Source organism: Solenopsis invicta, chromosome 13 (assembly GCF_016802725.1).
Source record: "Solenopsis invicta isolate M01_SB chromosome 13, UNIL_Sinv_3.0, whole genome shotgun sequence".
Lineage (NCBI taxonomy): Eukaryota > Metazoa > Arthropoda > Insecta > Hymenoptera > Formicidae > Solenopsis > Solenopsis invicta.
In genome coordinates, this window is record NC_052676.1 from 2,960,873 (window position 1) to 2,987,646 (window position 26,774).

At 35.3% G+C, this 26,774-nt stretch overlaps 3 protein-coding genes and 1 long non-coding RNA gene across 11 annotated transcripts; 2 read left to right on the plus strand and 2 right to left on the minus strand.

The window, feature by feature from the left end:
- Positions 1-1,147: 1,147 nt before the first annotated feature.
- LOC120359399 lies at positions 1,148-2,627 on the minus strand. The gene is made up of 2 exons (XR_005576166.1): positions 2,486-2,627; positions 1,148-2,357 (listed from the first exon to the last, which is right to left on the minus strand). It is a non-coding gene; the product is annotated as an uncharacterized LOC120359399 (long non-coding RNA).
- Positions 2,488-4,128, plus strand: LOC105194153 (acylphosphatase-1). The gene is made up of 4 exons (XM_011158909.3): positions 2,488-2,886; positions 2,976-2,992; positions 3,707-3,816; positions 3,894-4,128. The coding sequence occupies exons 1-4, from the start codon at positions 2,583-2,585 to the stop codon at positions 4,006-4,008; spliced, it is 546 nt and encodes a 181-aa protein (XP_011157211.2). The 5' UTR covers positions 2,488-2,582; the 3' UTR covers positions 4,009-4,128.
- Positions 4,103-26,579, minus strand: LOC105194155. Of its 4 annotated transcripts, XM_039456722.1 has the most exons (15): positions 25,985-26,577; positions 24,258-24,497; positions 22,523-22,583; positions 21,759-22,030; positions 21,480-21,681; positions 21,005-21,167; positions 20,853-20,930; positions 20,349-20,506; positions 20,107-20,235; positions 19,893-20,025; positions 19,113-19,415; positions 13,251-13,346; positions 12,542-12,771; positions 10,011-10,143; positions 9,741-9,881 (listed from the first exon to the last, which is right to left on the minus strand). In XM_039456722.1, exons 2-15 carry the CDS (start codon positions 24,365-24,367, stop codon positions 9,868-9,870), a joined length of 2,082 nt encoding a protein of 693 aa, XP_039312656.1. In that variant the 5' UTR covers positions 24,368-24,497; positions 25,985-26,577; the 3' UTR covers positions 9,741-9,867. The 4 variants fall into 4 exon arrangements, with proteins under 4 accessions (XP_039312657.1, XP_039312654.1, XP_039312655.1 ...); XM_039456723.1 differs by lacking the exons at positions 9,741-9,881; positions 10,011-10,143 and adding an exon at positions 4,103-4,238 and having other exon boundaries at positions 25,985-26,574; XM_039456720.1 differs by having other exon boundaries at positions 7,981-10,143; positions 25,985-26,579.
- Positions 5,390-15,335, plus strand: LOC105194154. 5 transcript variants are annotated; one of them, XM_011158910.3, is made up of 2 exons: positions 5,390-5,618; positions 14,325-15,335. In XM_011158910.3, exons 1-2 carry the CDS (start codon positions 5,559-5,561, stop codon positions 14,667-14,669), a joined length of 405 nt encoding a protein of 134 aa, XP_011157212.1. In that variant the 5' UTR covers positions 5,390-5,558; the 3' UTR covers positions 14,670-15,335. The 5 variants fall into 5 exon arrangements, with proteins under 5 accessions (XP_011157212.1, XP_025995079.1, XP_011157215.1 ...); XM_026139294.2 differs by lacking the exon at positions 5,390-5,618 and adding an exon at positions 7,486-7,675; XM_011158913.3 differs by lacking the exon at positions 5,390-5,618 and adding an exon at positions 9,625-9,787.
- Positions 26,580-26,774: the final 195 nt, after the last annotated feature.

Below are 26,774 nucleotides of genomic sequence, written 5' to 3' on the forward strand. Positions count from 1 at the left end.
TGTATTAATGTTACATATAATACTCGAAATACAATACATTACTTCAGTCTGTGAAATATTATAAAAATATTCCACGAATATTAATGTGGTCAAAAATTGATGTGAATCATGCATAAAATATTCAAAAACTTAATAATTATTGCATTTAAATATATATGTATATATGAAATGGAAATTATAGATTTTCAGTGCTTAAACTAACAATACAAACACTTCGAAGTAATTGACCAACAGATACAAAGTTTTACGAAATGACTAATTGAAGAGTGTTTCGAAGCGCTCGTAGCGTCGAATTAAAATGTAAATCAAATACAATTACACATTTACAATTTAAAATCAAGTTGAAAATTAAATGTAATAAATCATTTTGATCAATAATTCGTCTGATTTCATTCAGTTAAAAAATTAAACAAATTCAAATCAGGTAACAAACAGCTATTATTTATCATTAAATTGCCATAACAGACGGCAAATAATGTTTTCTGGGAACTATTACATTTATCTATACAAAAATATTCTCACGTCATGATTTTATTATAAAGCGGATCGATTATTTATTATAATAGCATAAAAGTAAAAGTTAAGAAATAAAAAAATTCTGCTAAACTCAGCAGTAAATAAATCAATAATTCATTCGACAATGATTTAAATGCCGAAAATGCTAGCAAAAATGCTAAAATGACAGCAAAATTTACAACTTCATAAATTATAGAATGAGCAATTTTAGAATACTTCAAAAGCATTACATATAAAGATTTTTAGAAGAATTATTGAGTCTTTCCATATCTTTTTATAGTTTTTAAGTTTTTATAAGATTTCTTAAAAAATTATAGAAAATCTGAACAATTTTTTTTAATTATCAAATTTATATAGAAATTCTGAAAAATTACGTAAAGAATTCAGAAAAAAATATTTCACCATGCAAATTTTATAACAATATCTGAAAAAAACTTAAAATCTGAAAAAATTCAAGATATTCATAAATTTTCCTAAATTTAAAATATGAAAACTTCTTAAAAATATAAAATATAAGAAAAATTTTTGTCAGGGATAAAATCCGTTATATATGTATTTCTAATCTTTCATGCGTCAAATAATAAAAAATTAATAATTCTATTCTTATTTATGGTTACAGATATTTTTTTCGCGAACTGGTTTTTTATTAATCTACTTCTTTGAAATTGATTTCATTATATAGATCACTTAGCTTTGACAACACTTATAATTTACAGAAAAATCCTTTTAATTATTTTGAATTGGATAAGGTTTCTTACAAATTTTTGGATGTTGAAAACAATGCCCTAAAAATTTATAGTACGTAAGATTTTCGACATAATTGAAGTTTATTGTAAAAACAGGTTTTACAATATTTAAAATTTTTTATAAAAAAGGTTAACATTATGTTGAAATTTTGATCAAAAGTTAGCTATAGACTGGTTTCATCATTCTGATTAACCTGATCGATCAATTAAATTTAACAATAACTGATTGTAAAATTGAAAATTCCTGTTATTTTGTTTGAAAATTCCTATTATTTTGTTTTCCCTGTTCTATTTATTGCAAATTAGAATTTATTTCTATAATGTATAATTCTTATATTTAATAATTATTTTGTAAATTAAAATTAAAAAATTGGATTAAGGTTGATCAGTTTTTAAGTTTTGCAGTTGGCAACTCATAAATTTACTCGGCCGATTAGATTAATCATAGTTGATAACTGGCTTATCTTAGTAAAACTCTATATTTGAATTCTTCGCAGCACGGCTAAAAAATATCGAAATAAAATATGCATTTTATAAGGATTTTATAAGGAACAATGTACATTCACTTCTGATCAGAATTTCAAGATAGCATTAACTTTTCTTTACAAAAAAGTTTTAAACGTAGCAAAAAAGCCTTTATTTGAACCACAGTTATTTTTAAATTTCAATTATTTCGAAAACTTGACGTGCTAGTGAAATTTGATTTGTAGTATCGTTTACAGCAACCATAAATCAACAAGAGACACCTTGATTTGATTTAAAATAACTTTTGTCTGCAAAACTACCGTAATTCTTCAACTTTCGGACTTGCCAAGAAACGGATGTGTCCTTGCGAACACAAGATTAGATATCTTCCTTTTCTTCTTCTTGATTTTATGGCCTAGATTCGACTCTGAAGTCAACTTGGTCAGTTTTAGAGAAGTTCAGGTGCGGTCAAGTTTGCCGCTTATCAGGGTTGTGCTGTATATTTCAAAATTACGTTTACGTGGGTTTTTTTTTACGTAAACACTACGTGATGTTTACACAAACCTTGTTCATCTAAACTAGACAAACGTGTAAACCTTTGTAAATTAGATAATACAGAGCGCAGTTAAGCTGAAAAAACAATCAAGTTTCAAAATTGTTAATATTTCTAATGTGTTAATGTATTAAAAAAATATATATAATATTAAAAATTAAGAAGCTAAAATAATGATATATCAAATCTTCATTACATTACATACCAGGTTCAAATCTTCAATGATCCATAAGTTTACATAAATTCCATTTCATACATAGTTTACACGGTCTACATAATTGACTTTACGTTGTTAACGCGTAATGAAGACTATATTTTACGCGCAAACACACGACCCTGCCGCTTATTTTCGGAGCGTAGGGTATATATGCATACGTTCACGCCGCAAACTAGCGACACCTGGGTCAAACAGTCTCGATCGAGTCACCTCGACTTCGTTGAATGCGTCTTACGCGTCGAATGCGCGAATGATTAGATTCACTCTACTCGCTTGCCTGCTATTATTTTCATCGTCGTTTCCCGTGAAATTGCCACGATCGGCAGGGGAAGGGACGGAAATGTCAAGAATGCTCGCGGTAGACTTCGAGGTCTTCGGCGTCGTGCAAGGTAACGAGATTACTCCGCCGTTTCGTCTTGAATTATTATCGACCATTCGTCGATCGTGTCATTGATTGTCGTGCTTGTCTTTTTTGAAGGTGTCTTCTTCAGGAAGGTGAGTAGACCGGCGCGCGTTTTGGAGGAAGTTCGGTGATCACTTGAGGTTGCCGGAAATTCAATTCAACTAGATTGATTCAAGTGACGGCCTTGAGACTCCTCGCGACATCTGTCGGGTGTCCGGTGTTCTATAGATCAAAATGTTCTGCTTTATCTGTCGTAAACATGAATGCACACCCTTCTTATCGATATCCAGATTCTGATCTTTACTGTTGACAATTCGATGTATGGAGAAATTAAGTTGAAAAGTTTTTAGTCTGTTTTTATACAGAACCGATGTCACTATCCTCTGATTAGCTTTCTTTAAAATCATATATTTTGATTTATTTAAACAAGCATTTATTTGATCTGTTTAAATAAAACCATTCACTTGTAAGTAAATATTTATATTATTTATATTAAATATATAATTTTGTATTTTTACATTTTTTACATTTAAATCATGATTTTACAAAGAAGCTAATAATATTATTAAACTTAATAAAATTAGTTTTTTTTTCAAGCCAAAAAATCTGGCTATCTTGAATATAAAAATAACATAATAAAAAACATTTTCTAGAACTGAAAAGGAAGAAAAATACTTGGTTAAAAATTATTTCTTCATTTATTTACGTAAATATTTCAATTAAAAAATTTTTAACTTAACAACAAGTAAATAAGCTATCAGGTCCCACTGAGTTACTTAGGCAACTTGTCTGCTTGCCAATAACAGTACACGCAGAAACGTGGTAAGGAGCTGGGTCTGAAGGGATGGTGCATGAACACCCCAAACGGTACCGTGATCGGCCACTTGGAGGGAGAAAGGGCGCAGGTCGAGGAGATGTAAGCCGCGAACGCTTCGTCGATACGAACGAGCGATCGAAGAAGCCAAATCACGCTTGCCCTTTTTTTCTTTTCAGGAAACAGTGGCTTCGCCACACCGGAAGTCCTCAGTCGCGAATCGACAAGGCGGAATTCCGCAACGAGAAGGAAATCTCGCAGCCGACGTTCTCCAACTTCGAAATCCGGAAGTAGCTTGGTGTTCTCTGAAAACAAGCAATATAATCACATAAATTAACATTCAAGTTTTTATGTAAGTCGCGTCAGCTTGTAACAAAGCTGTATTATTTAAATAAATATAATAGCACAATTTTATTACATGTATACTTATCTTTTCAATTTCCGAAATTTATATCAAAAAATCTTTACGCTCCTCCAAATGTATTGTCATGTATTCGAATCAATGTATTGAAGATATAAATTGTCTGAAATGTCGTGAATATATCTGTATCGCATTTCGGTAAAGAGATAAGTAACTGCATTGAAAAAAGATTTGGTAACAACTCAGTGTACGACATTTAATTGAAAATGGCAATTTATTTCAATTCATAAAGATGTAAAAGACGTTTCTCAAAACATTAAGAAAATTGTAAAACAATTACAGATTATTCTATGTTGCATCTGAAGGTAGTAAAAAAAAATTAGGCGGCAATTTTCTATCTGAGTAAAAAATTATTTCAATAAGAAGTTGACATGTGTTTTAATAAAAATTTAAATTTTGTTAATATAAATACCCATTTCATTTCTATCCATTTCAATTCTTTTTCGTTTGCTGGATATTACCAAATATCAAAATTTTTTTCACTGAAAAAGTGATCGCTGATTATGAATCTATTAAAATTTCAAAATTAAAAATGACGGATTAAAATAATACTGAAGAAAATATTTGGTAACTATTACCAAATTTGATTATTTTGAATCCGCTATTTTAAATTTAAAATTTTTACTACAAATTCATAACTAGTGACTTCAAAAAACTTTATTAAATTTAATGAATTAAATGCTGATTATAAGTCAAGTATGAAAGAATTAAAAAAAAAAAAAAATGTAACGTCTCACTCAAATTTCTTTCCAGATAACAAGGCTATGTCCAATTTCTTTAAATAACATTGGCTTTTCTTTATCGCGGGAAGATTAAATTGTTATCAGTTGCGCGACAATTACAAGAGTGCCCTTCATGTAAAACAATTTAACATAATTCCTTTTAAATTGCCTCACATTTTTAAACGCAACATTCTCGAGCTGTCTTTTACATTAAAGGTAACGACGAGAGGAGGATCGCTTCGAACCCGGCCGCACCTTCCGCGAGGTAGCCGCGCCGAGAGAGTGGGCACGATCACACGCGGAAGCGGCGTGGAGGAGCGGACTCGCGCCAGCATCTCTCCGCGAGCTCCTCTCGTTAGTCGGGGAACGCGCGGCGAACGGCGCGGTTCTCGATCCGAATCTCGTGAGTAATTTCCTCCTCCTCCTCCTCCTTCTCCCTCCCGCGGTTCGAGAACGCGAACACGCGAGCTCCACGATACGCGCCAGCCGAGGATGCGCTTGGACTGCTGCTCGTCCCGGTACCGAGCGCGTCATCCTCGTCGTCGTAATCCGACCTCGGCTTCGTGATCGATCTCGATCCAGTTACGGGGACACGCGGCGATCGATCGGATTCGCGCCGCGAATAGCCGTGTCGCGTGCGAAATAATGCCTGTAATCGGCGGGGGAGAGGCGACGCGTACGGCGTAGGAGGAACGATCAGCATGAGGTGTTTCGAGAGCTTCTTCAAGCACACCTGGCGACCGCAGCAGGTGCAGCATCAGGTGAGCGAAGAATAAATACCGGCGCTTACGCCCCGGTTCTCATTGTTTTCCCGCCACCTGCGTGACATCGCGATGACCCGTATTCGAGTTCATCGCTCAGAAATGTGTCGATCGACACAATGAGCTTATTATTTCGATATTCCGTTCGCGACTGCTCTCGCCGAATTATTGCATTGTTTCGATACGCGCTGCTACGCGCGACGCACGTTCACTGCATACATCAAAATTCTCAATACTTTTCTTTGATAACAAATTTAAAACAGAATTGAATCGTTCATCTTTCAATTTACACATTTTTATTTTTATTTTATAATTTTATATCATAAAATTTACTAATATTTTAGTATTTAATAATTATTTATTATCATTCTTCGATTTATGATTCTGGACGATAATGTTTGAAGACATGTCAAGAACTGATCTCAGAATCTATCTTTTTAGATTCGATTTTTAACTTGAAATTGGTTTAGAAAAGAAAGGAGGATTTATTTTTTTAATTTTTGCACACTTTTATAATAGCATTACAAAATTTAATATTTTATAATAATTTAATACCATTCTTCCATCTGTGATTCTAGACGGGTATCTAGGCAATATTTTTAAATTAATTAAATTTTTGAAGTCTGTTTTTTTAACATTTAATCTTGTAAATTGAAATTGCTTCGAAAATAAATGATTAATAGTGACCGAGAAAAGACGATTCTGTATGTTGATTATTTCTGTGCAAACGAGACCATCAGTCTATTATACGTCGCTATCAGCTCTTTCATGAAAATTTTATTAGTAGATATCTTTGCATCGCATCGCTGGCATACAACTGATATAAGCGTAGTAACAAAAAACGTCCAAGAATAGATGACAAGGACATGCATTAAATGTTATCATACGTAAATTTGTTAAATGTTATAAAATCGCCTTGTCCACCGGGGCATTCAGCATAATTTGTTGAACACGTCACATAATGACTATAACAATTTCCGCATCCACACAAGGCCTTTTCGCATTTTGTGCCTTTACTAGTCGCTTTTTGCGTTCTCATTAATATCTAAAAGTCGCATAAAATATATTTCTTAATAAAACAAACAAAAAAGAAAAGAAAAAATTTTATAACAATGATTAAATATTATTTCTGAATAATTTTCTGCAATTTTCGAAAAGCTCTCCATATCTTCCGAAATAATTAGCGATTCGTGCGTTCACTTGGAACACGTTTAGCCATCTGCAATTTATTGTTTTCGCACTCAATTTAAAAAAAAAAATTATCATTAAAAAAAAATAATGCGCTAAATAAGACATTCGACAGATTACGTCGAATATCGAGAAAAAAATCATAAATGTAAGAGTAAAAAAAAATGATGAGCGATTAAAATATATATGTACAAAATATTATAAGTATGTAAAGATATGCGTAATAAAAATCGAGACTGTCGTTCGAGTTCCCGAACAGCACGTAACATTGCAACAATATTGCGACAATATTACAATATCGCAGTAATATTACAGCAATACTGTTGTTAGATTGCAATGTTAAGTGCTGTACGGATTGCGTCGCTTCACGCGCGTTACAACTTAGCGCGTTCGTCTACCGCGATTCGTGCGCCCGTAGTATGCAAAAGTTCTGTCCGGCTACGCCCGGCGAGGAACTCTCGCTGTAAAATAAAATTCATCGCGCCTATTTTAAAGGTGCTTCTCCGACCGACTCGTTACTCGCCTGAACGCGTCCGCGTGTTATTACTTGTCCGCGATAAAAATCGATAAAAATTCATCAAAATGGCCGAGCGCGAGACAAAGCGCGGCGCGGCGCGGTGACGGGCGATCGTAGTCGCGCGGTTTCTTATCAGTCGACGACCAACTTCCCTTTAACGTTTTAACGCGATTACAAAGCGGTCGCGTTATCATGCGGGCCGATCGCTGAGATGACATCGTGTGCTCTTCGTGATGAGGATCTAGCGAAAGACGATCCTCTTCGGAACGCCATGCGGTTTGCGTAACCGTACCTGTCCTCACGGAAAATAACGAACGAGAGAGGGAGAGAGAAAGAGAGAGCGTTACGCAAGGTACGATTATAAGCGCGCGTGTGTCGCAATGATTCCTCGGAGATGCACGAAGGCTTCGCGTCCCGGACTTTCCTCCATCATCATTCATGTAGCGCATATATATTGAATGTAAATTCAATACCTGATGAAGATTCTTCTTGAATTCTTTTTTAGAATTTTTTAGAATCATTTAGACATCATTTTTTAGAATTTCTACATTTGAATATTTTTTGTACATGGCAAGAACGGTTTTGCTAAAGTATCTGAAAATTTAGGTATATCTAAAAATAATTTTGTTGGAATTATATTGGCAAAAATAGTTGCAATTATCATAATTTAACTATAATTCATATTTTCGATGCTATAATATATTTTTTATGCAAATTATAGCGATTATAGTTATTATTATCATGTAAACAGTAAAACTATAAACATAAGATAATTATTATTGACACTATAGCAGAAACTATAAAAATGGAATTCCTAACCATAATCGTTTTACCACGCAATATATTATAAAGTCATATTAGTCACAAATATCAAACATTTTTCTCTATGTGTAGGATGCATAAGCATGATGAACAATATTATAAAGTTTTGACATTTCAACAATCGACTACATCATTCCTACAATGCCTACATTACTTTACAAATAAAAATTAAAATGGAGAGATAAAGGTCATAATAATAGTGATGAAATGTATTCAGAAATCCATTGTAACAGTAAGCCGCTTATTCAATATTATTCAAATTGACACCCACGCTGTTTGCTCATTATTGTGGCCTTTATCTGCTCTTTATTTTCATTTTTATTATTTTTATACGAGCTAAATACTAATGTTGTTACTATTTTGATAGTTTAACAAAGTTTTTTTTCAGAGTTATATCTTCTAAATTTTTAGATATCTAACAAAGCCGTATAGGAAACTGTAATGAAAAAAAAAAAAAATAAAAGTATACGGTATTTAATTAAATCTGTTACCGGTCAATGTCCTGAATACCTAATATAGCCTTTCTATTTACCGTTCGTGTATTCAATACTGCCACGCATTTATATTAAAAGAAAAAAATTAAAATTATTAACGTATAAAAAGCATGAAATATAAAATAAAAATATTACATAATACAACATGCTTAAATTAAGAACGTGATAGTATCAATATATCGCAAATCATAATTTTCAGATTGGATTAGATAACTCGATAAATTGTTTAAAAAAAATATACACGCTCAAATTAGTATTTAATTTTAAGCAAGATACTGTTGAGAAACGATCGAAATAAATAACTTCTCTATAATAGCTTAAATGTAGGTCCATTTGAAACGATAACTTTATTATAAAATTTCAATAAAGTTCATATCTGTTTATATCGATTTTTTGAAACAGGAATTCTAAAAGAGATTTCTCATTCTATGACTTTCCAAGAAAACTTATAAAATCCGAAGATTATTTTCAAAAAATCTTCATATAAATTTGAAAAGTTCTCAAAAATATTTTTTCGCCAGAAATAACTCTCGTCAATTTTCAAGTATTTAATTGAAATACTTGAGTAATAATGCTGACAATTTAATGATAATTTCCTCATACTACGCAACTTAATTAGCTACCATATATAAATAATTTACTAATTAGTCATAAGAACTAGTTTATATAGCTATTAGATTCAACAACTGGTTGCATCCTACAACAGTTAAGTTGGATATAACGGTAACCAGACGGTTTCGCTATTGCAAATGCAATAAACCGGAGGGAGAACATCATCGTGTTTATTACACGATCGAGATGAGACTTCCGAAGATTTTCGACGATAGCCTTCCCGTGGAAGGGGGAGTAGCCGGTTTATTGGCCGGCTGGTCAGGGGTCGCGGTTGATAAGCGCTGATAATGTCTCCCGCTCAGTCTAAATTAGTCAGTTCCTACGGCGATTCGCTCGTGCGAGCTACTGCGCCGCGTCGTCGCCGCGCGGCTCACCGCGATCGCATAACATATCGTATTGCTCCGAACAGCACGAGCCGAACAGCTCCGGGTCCCGAGTGCGAATTACCTAACTCTCGAATTAATTCGGTTCGGTGAAGAGACGGGATTTCCCCTTTCGGAACTCGGAGGTGGTCATCTCCGAGTTGCGACAGCAAGGTATGAGCAAGGACGACCACTGTGTCAGGAAGTATGAATTCGGCAACGTGAGTACCGTTGATCGACGATCGGGCGTCAGGTCAAGGATTAACGTCTGTAAAATTAAGATAAAAGATGAAGTTGTTCATTTTCGTTTTAGGGTAAGAACGTTAAAACTTTAATTAAGGAAGCAAGTGATACAACAAAATATGCAAAAAAAAATATAAGAAAAAATAACACATACGACAAGGAGAGAGAAAGAGAGGAAAAAGTATTGGCACGAATAGAGTAGAATTAATATTTCCTTCTTCGAAGCGTGAGTCACAAAAAATGTCTTCCTTTTTTTTTAACGAAACCGAACGAGAGACATTGAAGTTCTGGAAATAAACACGAGCCTCCGTAATTATGATTATTAATTATTATTGTAAGTAATATATTTAATATTAATCACTTTTAATTAATATTTCAATTAGAAATACAATAAAAAAAAATTAATTGCAAAACATAAAAATGTTTCATTTTTGTTTCTCTTTTACTTAAAAAATGTTTAGTTTTAAGTAGTGTTTACATTTAAAACTAATAATTTCTATCAATCTAAATTAAATCTCTATCTTCTTTGAATTTTTAGAATTAGGAAAAGATAAGTTGAATCGAGATTAAACTTAATCTATATCAGTGGAAACAAACATAAAACGTTTAAAGCTATTAGAAATTTTAGTTTTAAACGTTTTAGTGTTTTAAATCTAAACAACGTTTAAAACTAAAACATTTTAAGTTTAAAATTAGAAACAAAACAGTGACAGAGATGAAGTATTTTAATATCTTCAAATTAAATACTTCTTTTTTAAGTATAATTAAAATAATTACCTAAATACGTAATTTTTTTTTATTTTTCTCTGTATTAATTATCGAGCTGAGATAATACTTTATGAACGAATATGCGGACGACATTGCAAATTTATGTAGGAATACACTGAGAGAAAAAGTGGTTCCAATTATCATTTAATTATAATTCATAAAATCAATCATTTTCGTCTACTGTAGCTGATTTTTTTAATTATACAAATTATCGCTATTATTCATTATTACTACACTGAAAATAGTTTTTTATATTCAAATGATTTTTTTGATTTAGCCAGTAAAAATAATTTATTTTTAAACTTAAGATATAGTTTCGTAATCAAAAAATAATGTTAAAATAAATTTACTTAAACGTAATTTTTTTCAGAATACATAAATAATGGTAAACGAATGCTTAAAAAGTAATATTATTAATAAAGTATAATTAATAAAGTATAATTGCAATTTAGATAGAAATGTTTATTTTATTTTTACTATTTTTATTTTGATATTTTATTACTTTAACGTTTAAAATTATCATAATTTATAGTAAATTTTTTTTCATAGTTGGTGAAACCATAAGATTATTATTAGTGTACTATTATAACAGCAATAACTGTAAAAATGGAACTCCTAGCAATAATTATTTTACCATGCAATTATGGTCACAAATACTGAATACTTTTCTCTCGGTGCATATCACGGTCTGAATAATCGCGTCGTCAGGAGCTACCGTTTGCCAATCGTTGTCCCGATTTATTCCATCACTCGCTCCTGTTCTCGGCGATTTAACAACGCCGCCGTCGGCGTCACCGATCGCGTCCGTGGCAGTTGTATTCGAGAAAGTGATTAAATCCCTCGTAAGGGACCCCATTAAAATCGACGTTGGCGAGCGCGAGCGACACGGTTGATCGCCGCTAATCGGGTCGTTGACTGTCGCTATCGAACGAACGCTACGTTACGCGGTGAAAGTCGCGTAACGAGTAACGTTAACGAGCCCCTCCCCCTTTTTTTTTGACGAAAAAAGAGACGATAAAAATCGCAGATCGATCTTGAAGTGTACGTTGACTCGCGAAATCGATCAAGCACGCCGATCAAAAATTGCAGAATATTATTTAAGAATGTATCGGACATAAGTATGGTCCCTGCAAAGCAAAAAAACATTTGGAAATGTGTTTAACATTAACACTTCAAATAAACTATATGCATATGAAAGTTGTGTGATATTTATATAATATATTTTTGTAGTTTATTTAGTCTGTTATTTTTTTACAATATTAAAGTCTCAATTTTTTTTGTATAAGTACTTTAAGTATTCAAGATGATTTATACAAAGTTTTATTGTGATTGTGCATTTAGTTATTCTGCAAATAAATTTTTATTTTACAGAACTGAACTCTGCATCGCAATTAACTTTACATGAATCATCTTGAATATTTAAGGCACTTAAATGAAAAATTCAGAATTTTTTTTTACTTTGTATTTCGTTATTTCATTATTAAGTATATTTTCATTAGAGCACATATGTCTACTTCTTATTGAAATAATTTTGTATCTAGATAGAAAATCACTGTCAAATTTTTTTCTACTTTCAAATGCGATATAAAACAGTCTATAATTTTTTTTTTCATAATTTTCTTAGTGTTTTGAAAAATAATCTGTATGTCCTTATAGATACGATCTACTGTCGTTACAAATATTTTTTTTCTTCCTTTCATTATACGAAAATAGACATTTTAAAATATATTTTGTTGGAACCCTCGATTGCAATTTCGCGACCAACTGTCGGGCTTTCACCAAAATACACATTTTGCGAACTATGCCTTTTCGCGAAAGTTACTCATTAATATGCATCAACGTGCGACAGATGACGATGTCCGGATCCATATGGGATTGCCCGTTACCCATGGATCAACGGCATGGTCTCTCTCCTACCTCTCGAAACGTCGGATTCCTGAGGCACGCGTAATCGCCGGCTTGTTTTGCTCCTTTCACTTTCCGATTCTCATCCTTGTGCACACACATCGTAGAATTCATTTTGATTGCCGTTGCGGTCGTAAAAGATGAGAAAAAAAGAATACCTTTCAAAACTCCCGTTTCAAATAAAATCCGCTCTGATTCGTAACAGGTGCGGGAGAAAGGATAAAAGAAAAGTGTTAACTGACCTAAACACAGAGAAAGAGGTACATAATATACAATGAAGTTAATAAATAATTGTAGCCTAATTTTTTTTTAATTATATAAATATTGTTATATATTCTTTTTTATAAAATATATAATTTATATTTATTTACACAGAAAAAATCATTAGTATCAAATCAAAATTAATATATTCTAGTTGATAATCATTATTTTATATATAAGCAAGAAATTTTATTATAAAAAGATAATCCTTTTAATAATAATCTCATTTCAATATTTGACATTTCCAAAATAAAGATATTCTCAAAACAAAAATGTTTTTTTTCTGTGTATATTAATTCAAAACTATTATTTTTTAATAATTATTTTAAGAATAGTTTTCAAATGTAAAGACAATGAGGTCCGCACAAAATCTTTAACAGCGTTTGAACTTTCATCGGAATTTAATTAAATCAAACTGGAGTTCAATTTTTATCACGTAATATCGTTCTGATTTTATTACATGTAGATAAGTCGGCCTTTGAAAGTAAATCATGGCACCGTGTCAACCGGGTGACTTTGCAGGATGCTTGAAACCGCTCTGATTGATAATTTTTATCTGAAAATAATAAATACCGCAGTGTTTTTCTTTTGCCGCGTTTTTTGTCTGTTTCGAATAACAATATCGTCACATATCTAGCGATAACATAATTAATCACATGAATGTTTCAATATCAAAATAATACGATGAATAATACGACTTTTTATATCTTTCGATTGCTCTCGAGATAAGTTGAATAAATATTTGATACCTGAGACAAGAAGTTTTTTTTTTTTAAGACAACTTCGTTACAATTCAATTTTATAAAAGACTTAACAGAGGAGGCAACAGAAAACTACTCTCATTACACTGGTTTACAAGATTTTGTGCAAGAGCATATGAAGACCGATCTACAATAAAATCTATTTTTTATTTTAATTAAATCATATCAGTTATCTTACCGATCCTTGACTATCAATTAAATGGTGATGGCTATCAAAATTTAAGGTGCTATAAAAAATTTGACCCGATGAAATTTTTTAATAGTAGATTCGGACTCAGCACTCCGAAATACGTTAGAATTGTTTCCTTCTTTTACACTAAAAATGACATAAAATTTTGAAATTAGTGTTATTACTTCCCAGGATTATTATTACAGAAAAAAACTAGAAAAATATGTATAAAGGCCATAGGTAAACAAGTCTTGTAGCAATTCTTTCTAAAGTAATTGTCAGAGTGACCTGATATAATATACTAAAGAAATTACAAACGGTATACAGGCATGCTTCAATTTAACGAAAATTTTTCTGGGAGCAATATATCCAAATTAAAATTACAATTTTTTACTTCAAATTTTGAATTTAAGAGTGCTATCATTCTCCATAATTTTTTTTTATACCAAATGTAATTTTGACTCTAAAAATGGACCGTCGCACTGTTTGGAAGTTTTTCAAAATCATGAGATAAAACATTTTTTTTTAATCTGTTAAATATAAAAAAAAACTATAATAAAAATTATCGTGTATTTCTTTTTATTAAAGGGTTTACTTCTTCCAGATGGATACTCCGTCGAAATTCGAGCCGAATTCAAAGAAGCCGACGGAGGTGCATCGTCACGGTGCCGCCGGCGAGACCACGGAGCTGGACGAGGTGAAGGTTAACACGCCGAGCAGTCACGTCGCGACGTCGATGCCGTCGACGGCGTACACCAGCGGCAGCGATGCGGCACCCTGCAAGAACGGCGGCTGCAAAGTCTGGCGAAGCAGCTACATCGGCGGCGGTGGGCCGCGCACCGAGAGCCCCTGGCACTCGCTCAAGACCGTCTTCCTGGTCTCCGTGATCGTAGCTTTCTTCCTTTGGATCATCGTCTACACGCTGTTGGACCAGTATCGGATCTTGTGACCACAACCATCCTCGAGTCTTACTTGAAATCGTATGCAGCGATGGATTCTGCGGCCTCTACGTGATCCATCTTCACTCATAGTGTTGGGATCGGAGTTGCCAGGAATTTGGGGGATTTTCTTTCAAATTTTGGTTTCGTTAATTGTTATTGTCACGACGGATTTGTTGGAAGAGCAACAGTACTACAAATCCTTACATTCCCCTAAACTTTTCTTCCTACCAACAAATCTCGTGATAATAGCAAAACCCAAATTTGAAGGAAATCCTCCAACCTGAAATCGAGATCGAGTTCTGCGACGTGACTTTGTGATCGCAATTTATGTGGCATTCTGTGTCTTTTATGTGATCTTACAATCGCGATCTGCGATCGATACCGGGATTTGCGGTCCACGAGCTTAGCGAGACTTTTCGTGGTTTACTTGGTTCTATCTTGTATTTTTTATATTTGCGTCACGGCGAATTGCCTTTTATATTTGAGTCACGGCGTGACAAATTGACAAATCTGTCGAGAGACTCGATAGGGACGGCCGAATGCAATTGGAGAGGACTCCTACCGGCAACTTGAGGCTCTCGCAAATCGGATTGTAACATTGTATATTTCGTACCGTTTTATAAATGTTGTATACTCCTGTAAATATTCGAATAAAATACCAACGTTGTACACAGCGCATCGTTAGGTTATTCAATCCCTTTATTATCATACTCGAGCAGATTGCGCACTGAGTCTGGTGTTAAAAAATTAAAAAGTACGGCAAATCTTTACACAGAGAGTTGTAAATAATACTGAGAGATACGCGATTCTTAAGACTCTTTAAAAATTGCGCGGACCTTAGTAAATCTACAAAATCGTTAGAATCGGTAGAATCGATCAAAAGATTCGTTCGCCTTCCGTTTCAAATATGACACTTACGCTAATCAGACAAATAAATTAACGAACGTTTTGATCAAGGTAGCTTAACGGTGCTCCGCGTTCTTCTTTTGGCCGGGATAATAGGCGAGGATCTCAAAACGACCGCGATGTAGGGGAGAAGGGGAATAAATTAGACCAATTTAGATGTCATGGACCACGAGAGAACTACGCAGACGCCTTGCGTTTTAGAGAGTTACACAATTCTCTTCGTTACCCTTTCCCTCCCTTGCTCTTAAATCGAACATCGATCCCCTTCTCCCCTTACGCGGCATCGCGATGAAATTGTCGTTGGTAAAAAAAATATGACTGCGCACGCATGATCGAGCATGTATCTCGCGAGACAACTACACGGCAACGGGCTCAGCGAATCGCGATCCGCGGTGGACAACGACGTTGTCGTCGTCGAGAACAAGCAGCGGCTCGTAAGCCAGCAATCTCAGTCTCAACCGCAACCACAGCCACAGCCGCAGCTACAACCGCAGTCGCAGCAGCAACCGCAACCGACGACTTCGTTAACGAACACGCGAGATCAGAAGACGGATCCGATGCGACAGCATCCGAGCGCATGGAAATTGCGGGGCGACGATGATAACGATGACGATGACGATGGCGATGATGATGATGAGAACGAGGAGGAGCAACCGGGCGACAACGTGTGATCTATTTTTGTCCACTTCTTTTTCACGCGTACGCGGTTCTTCTTTTCTTCCTCTGTCAAATGAGCGAGTAAACGATTGTGCGTGTTTCAGTTCTCCGCGGCGACGGAGAGACGCGTGCCACCGAGGGTGATCTTGGTCGGCTGGGACAGTTTCCGCACGAGGCTGCTGCTATTCTTGATCGCGTGCCTTCTCGTCTGGGCCTGCGTCTTCTTCCCTCTGCTCGGCACCTGACTCCTTTCCTCCGGCTCTTCCTTCTCGTTCTCTTCGTCTTTTCCCCTGTCATCCCTCAGTCGCGAAATGACACATCGAGTACACTTAATCAACACGATTCGATGCGGCGACATTCAACACGATCACACATACATACTTTCACGCGTTTTACATTTGCATATATATTATTATATATATATATATATATATAATATGTGTGTATATATTACGTCCAATATATATAATAACTTTACATTTTTGGTATTCAATATTTACACGTACGTTTACTCAAATATATTAATTTGCGTAGTGGCCTTCGCGGAGAAGTGATTAAACAGCACATCTCCGAACCATCTTAAATTCATTCATCTCCCTCCCTTTCTCCCTTTTCTTATAATAGAAATCGTACGCTCATTGCAAAATCTCCATATGGCTTTACACGTGCCATCATAATACACAATTTTAATACATATTTAATAATTATCGACGAACGTTGGGTTTAAGACGGCTTGAAAATGGCTCTACGGTTGCGAGAGGCAGAGAAGACTTGAACGAATCCGCCTCCGTCACAACCGCTCACGAATTCCCGCAATATTTATTTCTCCGTAATATTATATCGATCACTAAACATCCTCGGGATCGGTCGCGCGATCGGTTTAATCGCAATCCCTCGGAAAGTCCGCCGCGCACGATTTCCATTGATTACGCTACATATACTTTTATTTGGAACACTTTCGTTGTGTAACACGTCGTTATATGTATGCCGTTGTTCTCTTCTTTTTTATTCTTACGTATTTACGGTGGTAAATATTTCTCGTTTTTTCCTCGTAGTTGTTTGCTCTAGATGAATGTAATATCAAGTAGCGTCTTATACGGTAATTCGTATGTACAGGGCGAACCGACAGATGCGGAGTCTTTAAGAATCTCCCTTGTATTCAGCGACAGAAAATAAAAAAATATGTAGAACGCGACTTTTAGGTGGTTCCAGATATCTCCTAATACTACATAAAATTCGTTCTGCAGTCAACTCGAATATTTACAGGCGATAGAAATAGAATTAATCGACTAAAAACATTAAAATACAAAGATATATGTACATTAAAAATACAATTAGACAGAATCAATGTGGCTCGCCTCTTGCGACAATTGATTGTATATACTCTACATATTTTTCTTGCCTTCAATGTCTTCGAATCCAAAGCAAAACGCTTCAAAAGTTCCGCCTCTGTCGATTCGTCCTGTTTAGTTATTATTAACGATGTTCGTAACGTACACGCGATGATACGACCATAACATTTCTATAATCGATGTCTTACAAGTACAGCTTACATATACTACTAATTTGGCATGTAACAACCGTGACGGTGCGTCTATATGCTAGCAAATGACGCGTCGTAATGAGGGGGGATTCGCGTAAACACAAGGTCTACCGAATCTTCCTCTTTACACACAGTATCCCGCACGACGTGTCTAACAAACTTCATTTATGAATTCTTATGAAATTCCATTGAGTGCTACCTTCTTTCACACTCCATGACTTTTATCTTAATATCTCAAACAATTTTTTTTATTAAAGATCCATCTGAATTTAAGCGAAGAGAATAAGATCTCATTGTTCAATCGCATTCTTAAAACTCAGCTCGCGTGGCTCTTTCGCATTTAATTCCTGAAGAACGTCACACGTGTTTTAATCAAGAGAAAAATGACTCGAGGGTTGAGAAAGAATTCAGAAGAATTCGAAGGCACGTCGTGGAACATCCTGTGTACGTATTACGCAGTTAGTCACGCGATGGTAATCGATGGGATAAGTTCTCGAGTGTCTAAGTCGTATTTCTAAAAATAGCTTGGAATAAATACAAGTGGCGGTGGATACAATCGTGTGTAGAACGCGCGATCGATTTCGATCGATCGAACGAAAGTTATCGAGTAATACGCGTACGCGAAGAAAAGTTCATTAAAATCGTCGCGAGGGCATGAGTAAATGCGTCTGGAATGCCACGATACAGTGTCTATTAAACGAAGTTAAACCGGTACGTTTAACGGAATAAAATCAAGAGCCCGTGTTCTCATGCAACTCCTCCCTCCGCCGGTATAACTCAATCGATCGTTCCCGTTACAAGCGGAAAAAAAAAATCGATAAAATTTCTGGACTATTTTTTAAAAGGACGAGTAAACGAATACTTTAACTAAAATATGGCGCAAATAAATAAACCTACGTATGTGCGTGTATGGGTGTGTTACTACATGCGCAATTTTACGCGAGGAAGATATTCCGATTCAATACTCCTGAGCGTCGGTATTAAAATAAAAAAAAAAATAAAAAAAAAAGGAAAAAGATCATATATATTCGCGAACGAGATAAATTTGATCCTAAGCGTCGACGTTAGGACAAAATCGTCGTTCAAGTTCGTATGGCTATACGTATGTTATTTAGGGTAACAACAATGCGAAACGTATTTCACGCGAGAAAGATAATACCGTTCCGACATTTCTAAAAGCGTCGAGAGAGAAACTATAATAAAATTAAAAAAAATAAAATAATTGTTTATATCCGCGGCTTGTACGTGAGAGTGACGTGAAACGTTTTCACGTCCATCTCCGTACAATCCTGCGGCCCGATGATACCGTCGCCACTGGCGCGCGAGGGCACGCGCGCCTCCTTACTTGCGTGCTCCTCGAAGATCTCGTTATGGCTGCTGTCCAACATCTTCTCGGTCGTCGGCTGCTGCTGATCCGCCGCCATCACACGCACTATCTTCACGGTCTTAATCGCCTCCAGAGAACGCGACTTAGACGCTTCCGTCACCGCCGCCGCCGCTGCTGCTGTCGCCGAGCGGCCGGCTCCCTTAGTGCCGTTCTCCTTGTTGCGACGGGACGAATTGCGATGCCAGCGTTGCTTCTCCCTGGAGGAGGTTCTCCGAAGACTCGGCCGCTTTACCGACTCCGCGCTGGCACTCAAACCCGTAGCTATGTTCAAAAGAATTTCAATGAGAATCAGACAAAGAATAAAAAATGCGAATAAATTTGTAAGTTTAAGAAACTAGGAAAGAAGACTGATACAATCATAAATGATACAATCAAAAAATTATAAACATATAGCTTTAATTTCTATAGATAAATATATATAATAATCTGATTAACCAATAAATGGATAGGTCTACCAGCAGTTTTGTTAAGTTAAATTTGCTCTATAAGATAGAGCAATGTAAAAATGATCTTTTAAGATTTCAAGAATGGAAAGATAATAAATCGATGGGCTCTCTGTTGTCAGTCTACAAGTATAAAATATTTAAAAAAATTATGCCCGAACTACTGTGACTAACTCCATCTACTTAAAGATTAATACACAAGGACAGAAATATCAGGTTCATATCGATGTTATCCTTGGCTGTTAAATAAAGCTGTTAAATAAAAAAATCTCTCAAATGACATATAGTTGTTTACCGATATTGCCAGAGGAAGACCGATTGGAACCACGTAGAATGTGTATCGCCGTGGGATCACTGTCCGTAGCCACTATGGGCGTGAGAAACCATTCAGATCTAGTTCGCATCCGTGCGGCTTGCCTCTCGTGAACCTGCGATCGCAACGATGACGTTTATCAGTTCAATATCAATTGCCTGTTTGCCGTTATCGTTACGAGGTACGATAGTTTTACCTGTGGCAAATAGCTGAGACTCTTTGTACTCTCGGCATAGCGATTCACCGCGCGAAGCTCTTCCAGCGTCATACCCGCCGTCCCGCGCTTAGAATGTTGGCTGCCGTTACTCGACGAACGACTGGGCGCCTGTAAAAAAAATATAATCTATACTGTGTTGCTTTAGATATTTTTTGCGTTACAATGCAATCGTATAATCGCGCTCTCTTATCGCTTACGATATAAATGAGTTTTTTGTTTACCTGGAACAGGCCGTTTTCTTCTAAGCTAACCGAGAGACGCGTGTAACTCTCGAGTAAGGTATTCTCTGGAATCATGCCTAATGATGACGTGAGATTCACGGTCTCCGGCACGTGAATCAACGCCGGAGTTGACTGCGATTCCTCTTGGTGGGACATACCTATTACATAAATTAGCAATTATTACAATGTCATATGTAGAATAAGATTTAAAGTCACCTTGCTGTTATGTAATATTGGATTATATCATCAAAAATAAAAATACATAAATCCTTTTTTTACGCTATATAATCTTTATAAATTAATTTGTTCCTAAAGAGATCAAAAATCTTTTTTTTTTAACGAATATAAAATGCGACGTGCGTAAAATGATAGCGCAAGAAAAAAAATATAATTTTTTGTTTCTAATATCTTGACTATCGCTGTAATCATATTGGAATCCAATATGATTACAGCGATAGCCAAGAATCTTAACGTTCTAGTCGATGAGATATCAGATGTACTTACATTCTAAATTAAACTTTAGTCCCCATTTTTCGCATTCGTATTGCAACCATGACTTTTCGGCTTCCAGCGACAGTTGTCCTAAAATTCATACACGCGGATCGTAGTTGCGTAATTAAATCGTAGTAATTAAAAGTATATGCGTAAATACTTACTCGATACAAGAGTGTCCGGCGGATATCGGAAACTAAAGATCCAATCTTCCTCCACTTTTAATATCCGACCAGTTATGCGCGCGTAATACTCGTAATTGTCCCTTCCGAACAAATTGGAAACACCAAAATTGTCTATCATGAACTTGGTGATACGTGTGGCAATCTGGAAATACATAATGTTGAAATCTTGGACCAGGGACTTTCAATTTCTTTACAATAAAATAAATTTCAGTAATATTTTAATTATTATTAAATTGTGGTTTCTTTTACTGCAATTCGCAGACTGACTTAAGTAGAAAAATTTGTTTATAAAAAGTTTATACATACAAATTTAAAAAAAAATTAAAAAATGACAAAATAACCTTTTATCATTTTTTAAATGATGCTGTTCAGATAAAAGACACTGATAATTGACAAACGACAAAGAAAAAAAAAATATCTAAGAAAAATTGTAAAAAAATCTCACGTCAAGTACCTTAAATTTGAAAACATCCTCCATCTTGGCCGTCTTGCCGTCGCTGACGCAACTATGGAAGAACGAGGGTGCCACGGATACCCCCAGAGCCTCGCTGGTCATCCCCGTGTGCGCTCGTTCGCAATTTACCGCTACTACTCTGAATGTTCCAAATAGCAGTACCAGTAACCGTTGCGTGTATATCGGCATGGAGGTAATTAATCTGCGCAAAATAATTTCTTTTGTGACAAGCCGAAACGCGATAGGATCTCGAGGATGCGTAACACGAGAAATCGTCACCTGTGTATCTGGTCCCGCTGTTGTTCTACGCTATCTAGCTGGATTATGGCAAACAGTTGTTGCTCCGTCTCTTTACCGAATATGCCACTGGGTATTTTGCGTAAAAACTTTTTCAGAACGCTGGCTATCGTGTAAACGCTAAAATTGTCCATGTTGACCAAGTGTCCAGTTTGCAGGAAGTGCACCAGCTTTTTCATATTACCCTGGTGACCAGGTGCCCGAAAGATATCTTTTCTAAGTGGAGCTTCCTTGTTCAATTTCAATATAAGGACCTGGAATAAGTGGATACGTGTTGTGATTTATACAATTATTACAAGTTTTTAATTCTTTGTACACACGCAGTTTTTTGGCACCTTATCAATTTGCATTACTTTTAAAAGTATAAAAAAATTTCTACATGGACAGTAATATTTTAACAGTTCTAGAAAGTATTTCTATGATTATTCATTAAAAAAAATTACATATAAATGTTATAACTATAATCGAAAAGATCAGAGAAATGCACATTTATATATAAAAATTTATAATTTTAAAACAAAAATGACTTAAGAAAAAATACTTTAAAGTTAACATTCCAAATTACAAAAAAATAAACTTAAAATGTCAGCTGTTCAAATTTACTAACACTAATATTACAAACCAATTAATGTTCTTACAATTAGATTTTTTGGAGGAAAAAAATTTGCAAAACAAAATTATCCAATAGAAAATTAAGATATATGCATGTGACAATGAAAAGACATTGCGTAATGTTTATTATTTACCAGTAATGGGCCAGGAATATCATTCTTGCACACTTCGTTCAGGGGTACACCAAACTTGACTCTACAAAAGAAAAACAAAAATTTGTAAACCAAATTTTTTTCTTAGGCAATCTACAAATATATCTTTTCGAATTCGATTCCGACGAGATAATAGCGGAATAATTCAGCATGAACTCTGGACTTGGTATACCAAAGCGAGTTTCTCTAAGACGGGAACACGGGAGAATATGCAATGTTGAATTAGAGGCGTCACGACGATGCGTTTCGCTGTTTGTTACACAAAACTGCGCTACTCTGGAATCGCTAAACAGCTCCAACAGCCTTCAACGGGTCAGCACTATTAACGCGAATGGATCTCTCTGAGTTGCCAACGCATATTAGTAACATATGATACACGTAATCTTCTCATCAAACTCTGCGATTACTTACAAATTCTACCGCGCGTCTCCTCAGAGCATCAAACATACAACGTAGAGTGCTGGCAACATTTGCCCGACACATTTCGTTAAATATCAATTATCAACATCTGTGAAAAAATTTTAAGAACCTTTATTACCCCAGTTAATTTTCTTAGCGACACGCCGTGCTTTATCTATACTATATTAATGATTTTTATAAAAAAATTATTCGCTCAACTCGTGTAAACAATAATGGTTTAAATTTACAATTCAATGTAAATATATTTAATGTATATATATATATATATATATATTTAATGTATATATATATATATATATATATAATCAGGTTGTGTTTTCTACTCTTTGTTAAAGATATATCAGTACGATGAAATTTAACTTACTAAAAATTCGCAAAGATATTTCACAAAAATCAAATAAGTCTGTTTTTACAAATATCTGGCGTTAAATCGTGAACAATTTTGTTCCAGCAAGAATTAAACAAGAAACATAAATATAAGCTATTATAGCAGAGTAGTAGTGGTAAATTGCGAGCAAAACTAGTCCATCGAAAAAATTGTTTTACATAATATTTCCTTCTACATTTTTATTATTCCTTTTATTATGTCATGAAAAAAGTTGAATATAAACGATTATAAGAAAAATAAATACTAAATATATAAAATTCTCACAATAATCAAACAGGTCTAGTTTTTTACTTTTTTTTCTTTTAAATAGATTTCAAAAAATTAATCAAAAAGCCTATAGTTCTATTCAAAGAAAAATTACATGTTCATATAACGATTCGATGATAATAAGGTTTTTATTTTCTAAAAATTAAAACTTTCTAGATACGTTTAGTTTTTGTGAAATACCCTTCGTTTGTGTTTTAATTTAATACATGCTTGATTAAATGTATACATCATAAAAAATTGGAATAAGTTATCCTTCTTTTAAATTCTTTTTAATAAGATACACAAATTACATATTATACTTTCAAAGCATGCCAATGTTTAGCTCTCCCTGTTTCTCCCCAAAACAATCATACAGTGTTTTTGATAAATGCATTGAGAAAAAAATAAACTTGACTGAATTGTACAACTTGATTAAATTTCTTCAATTCAAATATTTATGTTTGAAGTTAAATATATGTATAAATGCTTGAGAGCAGTGAAGAAATTTAATTCTAATCAAGTTGAAAAATTTAGTCAAGTTAACAATATTTTTTTTCTCATTGTGTGTGTAAAAAAGAAAGATTATGCAATTAATTTTAAAATGTGTATTAAAAAATAATATATTAATTAAAATGTGACTGAGGAACGATGTTCTATACTAACTTTTCTAGGCGTCTTGGGTGTGGAGGCTCTGAGGCGGGATGTCCACAGCTGGTTACAACATTTCCTAACGTAGCAGCGCGTCGATGCATCCTCTCTGTCCAGCTGCTCATTGTACAAAATCTAATGGTAATGGCATGCGAGCACTAAGATGATCGCTCTGGGCTGTACTGGCCTTCCGGCAAGAGAAAACGTCACACTCGGCCGCCAAACTCGGATCCTCCGTGCTTCCTAATTCAGTCGCTGAAAGCACATTGAGTGACTTTTATACAATTTGCTCAGTCTCTAGATTTCCAATATGAATTTCGAAATTTGTGCCACGTTTCAATTCAAGAATTTATTTTCTTCTATTGTACCAATCACAAAGATAACTCAGTGGACTCGAAAATCTATGCCACGTTTTAACTTAGGAATTTATTTTCCTATACCATCCACACCAATCACAAAGATAACTCTGTGGACTCAACCTTCTCTCTCCCAGATTTATTATCGTCGACGTTCTCGAAACTTCGATTCTTAACTTGAGGACACTCCCATGATATCACCAATTACTAATATAAGAGTTTATTTAAATAAAACGAGTTTGTATGATTGACTCTAGAAAAGTATACCCTTAGGACTGAATATCATTCTTGGTCCACATTCTATTAGATGGCAATCAAAAAGTTACTCTACATATTGCTCCAACGTAACAAATAAAAATAAACCAATAATAACAATGATAAACTGATTTTTAAGATGCAAAAAGAAAAGTGAGTTAATACTTTTATTCCTCAGCAATCAGCGAGTCAAATCGTTGCATCAAAATTACATTTAAAAATAATACAAAATTTTAATAACTCAAAATTTAAAAATTAGAAAATTATTTTTTCAAAATAAACTGGAAATAATATAAAGGTTGAAAACAAGCAAAAATATGAATGTTGAATAGTTGTACAAATATGTATAAATCACATATTTTGATGTACAATTATGTTATTAAACAATACTAGTTTTGACTTGATTGGTCTTTTTCAACAGCATAAATTGATTAAACAGTTAAATTAATATTTGTTTAAAACCAATCAGTAAAACAGAAGTAATAATACAAAAATACAAGCAATTTAACTGTTTAATTAATATATAGATATTTAACTACTACATCCACATTTTTGCTCGTTTTCAACATTACGTTACTTTCACTTTTGTTTCTACAATAAACACTTTAGATATTGCATTTCATTTTTTCCCAATTATATCACTTGTGCAACTTTGGTACATAACAGGAGCAAGCAACGATTTATCTTGGAGGGGAATTAACCCTTTCAGTGTCGAATACATTTAATACATAAATCTTGCGCTGAATAGTTTGTCTTCAATATTAAATTTTCGCTGATCAATTCTGAAAAGGTTAAAGAAATGAAGCGATCGCATCATTCTATTGCTGTCTTCTGCCGCGGAAAACGCGAGTCGGCGTAAAATCATTTAACTCTGTACAAATCTAAAGAAACAAAATAGAATCCGAAGAATCGACCTAACACTAGTCGAACGATTTCGACGATTTGATTTTATCAAACGTGATCATAGAGAACGCGCGGAAAATCCGCAGGAAAGAAGGGTGCGGAGCAGAGAACGCGAGAACGTCGACGACTCGCTGGAAGGAGAGAGATTGGAACTTCGATAATCCGTGTCGACGGCACGACGCGGGCGTGCGAACTCGTTGACGGGCAGCAGGAAGGGAGAAGTCTCACCGAGCGACGACGGTCGGGTCCCCTCGTCGTCGAACGTCGAACTGGCGCGAGCGTCGTCCCGCGTCAGGTTAACCTAACCGCACGCGAGTCGCGAGCGAGCGACATTGCGCGGCGCAACGACAACGACGACGACGACGACAGGGAACGGGAAGTGGACGTGGTGGCGACGGCGGAGGTGCTGCTGCTGCTGCTCGCTCCCGCACGCACCAGGCCGCGTCTACGTTTCCATGGAAATGTCGCGGCCGCGGTGCCGAAGCCGAAGCACCGACAACGGCATCGTCTCGGCCGTGCCACGGCCACGGCCACGCCACGCCACGTTACGCCTACGTTACGGCACACCACAACGGCACCGGCACCACGACGCGCGTCGTCCCTCGTCGACACCACCCCCTCACGTCACACAGCGTCGACACGAGCGTGCGAACGGCGGCCGCCAGCAGGACCAGGAGGAAGGCATCAGGCATCACCTCTCACGTAACTGCCACGGCCCGCGCACCACCGCCCGTAGCAGCAGCGATCATCGCAAAAAATCAATATGGTTTACCTCCGCCGGACATAGGCTGACGAACGGACGGACGAACGGATAATCGATTAATGGCGGATTCGCATGGCGTCTCGCGACGGTGCCTCGGCGGCCAATGGGAAAACAGATGCCTCTTTAGGGAGTCCAATTGACGTTTTCTCTAAATAAATCTAATTTATTGAATAGTTTCTGTTCATCCTCTTCTTTTTTTTTCATTTGTTTTTATTCTTAGCCTTTTCTTTTTCTTAAAAATTCAAAACAAATGTT